The sequence below is a fragment of the Chenopodium quinoa genome, unplaced genomic scaffold (assembly GCF_001683475.1).
Source record: "Chenopodium quinoa cultivar QQ74 unplaced genomic scaffold, ASM168347v1, whole genome shotgun sequence".
Lineage (NCBI taxonomy): Eukaryota > Viridiplantae > Streptophyta > Magnoliopsida > Caryophyllales > Amaranthaceae > Chenopodium > Chenopodium quinoa.
Window position 1 is genome coordinate 131,966 of NW_018742206.1, and position 4,273 is coordinate 136,238.

Sequence of the window (4,273 nt, forward strand, 5' to 3'; positions counted from 1 at the left end):
AAAGATCTAGAATAGAAAAAGAATCCGAAGTATATATTAGATATTCCATAGAACAACAAAACATCCCAAATTTTCGCTTCTTTCCCCTATTAGGAGTGTCCAATACACTTATCTTATGGAGTATTAGTATTTTCTTTTAAGAATTTTTTTTTTCTTTCTATAAATTGGGAATATTATGGGGCCAAGGAAATAAGGAAATATTGAGTCTCATAAAGAACAAAAGTGATACTTTTTTTTTAAGAACAAAAGTGATACTTTGCTTCAAAAAAAAAAAATGTGAGATTGAAAATATTTGGATCCAAAATATTCATTGTGTCTTCATTATAGGAGTACTAAAGAGGTAAAAACATATCCTCTACTTGTAGTGTGAAACATTTCCTCCACATCTTACTTTACTTACAACTTACTCTAACTTAATTGATGTGAGGAATTTAATTTAATCTAATTCAAGTACAGTAACACCTAATTTATCCACATCAAACTATATACGTAATTTTTTTCTTTTTTTTTTTTAATTTTAACTTGATCTGCAAATTTGTACACAAGTAAAACTAAAACTAACTAGACATGCTTAATAAATTCTACCAGCACTGGTCAGTCTCCCAAGTACGGCGAGTATATCCGGAAAACCCCGAACACGATGTCGTTCCGCCACCATATTTGGTGCCGGAAGACATCGAACAATAGGTAGGGGAGTAACTCAACCGACGACCTTGAAGCCACATCATCCGATCATAATCAGCCCTCTTTTTAGGATCGGACAATGTAGCATAAGCCTCATGAACCTTAATAAACTCATCAACCGATGACGTGGCATTATTAGATGTGACAAGAGCAACATCAGGGTGAAGAACTCTAGCCAATTTCCTATAAGCAGCCTTGATCTCCTTACCGGAGGCACCCGCGGGGATCCCCAAAACCTCGTAAAACGACGAGTTTTGGAGGGAAGTATTAGAAGCAACGCCTACGGAAGAGCTTGTTGAATAATTTGTGGTGGTGTAGACGGCGGAGATAGTGGAGAGAGGCCGTCGGAACGAGACATGAGACGTGGATGTGGCGGCGTGGCGAGGATGATTGGTGGTGGAGGATAGGGAAGTAAATGTGTTAGAAGTAAAAGAAGATGAAATAGTAGATGCCATATTTTTTTTTTGTTATAGTTTTGGTGTACAAATGTAGAGGTTGATTTAGATTGTGTGAAATATGAAACTTGTGGGATGTATGAGTGGTATAAGAAGAGTGCTGAAAGTTTGGAGAAATAAGGGGTTAATATAGCAATAGAGTTGGGAATGTATTGAATTTATGATTGGAGGGAAAAGTGGGGCCCATGTCGAAAAAGAAGAGGTTAATGTTAGGCTTATCCATTGGCGGAGGTGGAGAGACCGTGTGCTGACTCAGGAAAGTGTCGGTATCTATGGATGAGGAACTAGAAATGGAGGAAAGTTAGGCATTTACAAATGCATAACAAGGGGTATTCATGTAATTATACATATGTACAAACGAATTCATATTCTGGTATCATTGGATGATTAAATGGTACCACTGAATGTACAGTGTAACTATATATGCACATAATGGTATTATATATGCATTCAGTTGTACAAAATTTATGCAAAAATGGTACCACTGAGAATTCAATGGTAACATATAAACTTTTAGTGGAACAATCAACATGTGATCTCCTATCACGTGATACAATCCGACCAAAAAAATAGGTAGGGTCCACCTACAGACCTCTCTTCCTATCTCTCTCCTCTTTTCCCTCTCTATCATGTGTTTTAATAATATTTTAATCAATGTTATGTATTTACAAATGTCTAACTTTCCCCCCTTTAAAATTCCCCATCTATGGATTATTAAAATTGCTGCCACTGATTTTCTGCACTTGGATTATTAAATCGGCGCGTTCTTCTAGAAACATTTTTTGCAAAAAAAAAAACATTTTATTTGTCAATTACACATGGATTTTATTTTTGCGTTTGCCTCTTGTGATTGTTGCACTTGCACTCTATTGTCTAATGTATGGGCTCTGGTTTAGTTAAAGGGAAAATAGATTATTCGGAATGGATCTGATTTTTTAATTAGTTAGGTAATTGAACTTGTTTTGAGTTGGTTTAGGATATTTTGGATGGGAAAGGATGTACCATATACTTATAATCGTATCAATTAAGTTATTACTCATGAAAGGACTAGTAGATTTTTCAAGTTGAAGCAATTTAATATTGGATTTTGCTCTCATCTACTATTTTTTGTTAGATTTTGTATATTGATAATTGATTTGATGATCAAATACGTATTTACTTTTCCAAGTCTATTGTTGAGATCATATAACTAAGAGTCTATTCTGTTCACCTTATTTTCACTTATTTCAGGTTTAATAAGTTCAGATAAGGGTTAATAAGTTCAGATAAGTTCAGGGTTAATAAAATCTAAATTAATGTTCTCCTCACCTTATTTCCACTTATTATATTTATATAGAGTTATTTCTAATCAAGATTGCTTTTCACTTTTTTTTTTTTTTTTTGTAAAATTTTATGTGTTTTATTATCATGAGTTCATATAAGAATAAAGTAACATTTGCATAAAAAATAAAATTAAAGTAACGTTATACTCATAAGTTATGGTAAGACTAGATAAATTTTGCTTATATAAAAGTTAAGCAAATCAACAAGTTTAATATATTAAAAATTGCTAATATTTTCATATTTTATTACTTTTATTTTAATATATTGTTATATATATACTCATATTACCAATATGTTACACAATATGTTTCAAGAATGACAAATAATGTCTAATAAAGTCTTATAAGTGTTAATAAGTTTTAATAAGGTCAAATAAGTGAAAATAAGTGTTAATAAAGTGTAATAAGTTCAGATAAGTTCAGTTAAGTTCAAATAAGTAAAAAAATCAGATGAATAGAACACACCCTAAATCTTAGGCTATAGATTAAAACCGATAGAAGCCCCTTTAAAATTCAACAATGGTGGGTAGGGTTTTGGAGAGAGGAAAAGAAATGGTTAGCTAAAAGTTTTAAATTGTCTTTAATTTCTAGTTATATATTATTTGGGATATATATCATATCATATACGAAGTATAACCCACAAATCAATAAATATATATATTTGTGTCAAAAAATAAATATAAATATATATATTATTAATACTTCTTCTTTTAGATACTTATACATAATTCTACAGAGAGAAAAAAAAAAAATTCAGATTCATAAGAAGATGGTGTTCTCTACTTCTAAATCTCTAATAATATAAAGACCTGATTTGTTCACCTTATTTTCACTTATTTCGAATTTAATTAATTTTAAATAGTTTAGTTTAAGAAATATAAGTTCTAATAAGATTACTCAAATTCAAATTTAGATAAATAAAAATTAAATTAAAATTAAAATTAAAATAAAATTAAAACTAAAATGAATAGAACATACTTAAGTCGTGACATGAGGTGATCCTATGCATAGTACTCGTACTACGTAGAAAATGAGTTTGGGAAGTGGATATTTTTATTGGATAGTTGGATAAGTCCGAATAGTGTGGGCCCACTTTAAGAGTTTATGGGTCATGGCGTCACATGGGCCTCATGTGTCACGCCAAATAAATTTCAAGGATAAATGATAGTGACTAGATGATTAAATTGGGCCTTGGAAATTAGAAAGTGATGGTGGTAATTTGATAAGGATAACTACTACTCCATACAATTACTACTAATAATATTATTCTTGGCAAAGATAGAATTTACCATCCATCTTAGTGTATTAATTACTATTAGAAAAACAACCAATCAAACGGTTATTGAAAATGACATTATTTGAAGAATTTATATGTAATTTGTTAATGCAACTAGAGGCCTAAATGAGGTATTGACATTAATTCAACCCACATATCCACGTCAATGTTGTGTGTCCAAGTTATCTCTTCATAAGGAATAAGATAGGTGTTGCAAAAAGAGCACCAAAAAAGAAAAAGATTTTAAGCATGAAAGATCAAATGAATACATTAAAATCTAAACTCCTTTAAAAGCCATTTTTCAAGCTAATTTATTATTTGTAACCTAGATTAGACCCCCTTTGCTTTTTCTTTCTTCTTCCATTTTCATTTTAGAACGAACACCATCAATGACTACGAAAATGTTGCTAAAAACAGTTTCTTGTTGCAAAAAACATCGCAAGGTCATTACGAGTACATCACATGCAAAAGTCACAAAAAATGGAAGCAATGACTTCTGTTGTTGCTAAAAATTTATTTTTCACAACGACAACTGT

At 31.0% G+C, this 4,273-nt stretch overlaps 1 protein-coding gene across 1 annotated transcript; it reads right to left on the minus strand.

Moving 5' to 3' along the window:
• Window positions 1–277: 277 nt before the first annotated feature.
• Window positions 278–1,297, minus strand: LOC110733334 (chaperone protein dnaJ 11, chloroplastic-like). Its single transcript, XM_021913364.1, has one exon. The coding sequence runs from the start codon at window positions 1,137–1,139 to the stop codon at window positions 582–584; it is 558 nt and encodes a 185-aa protein (XP_021769056.1). The 5' UTR covers window positions 1,140–1,297; the 3' UTR covers window positions 278–581.
• Between the last annotated feature and the right edge of the window lie 2,976 nt (window positions 1,298–4,273).

What these genes read in the sequence shown, in the direction of transcription:
- LOC110733334 (XM_021913364.1), bottom strand. Translation starts at nt 1,139, where the DNA reads ATGGCATCTACTATTTCATCTTCTTTTACTTCTAACACATTTACTTCC.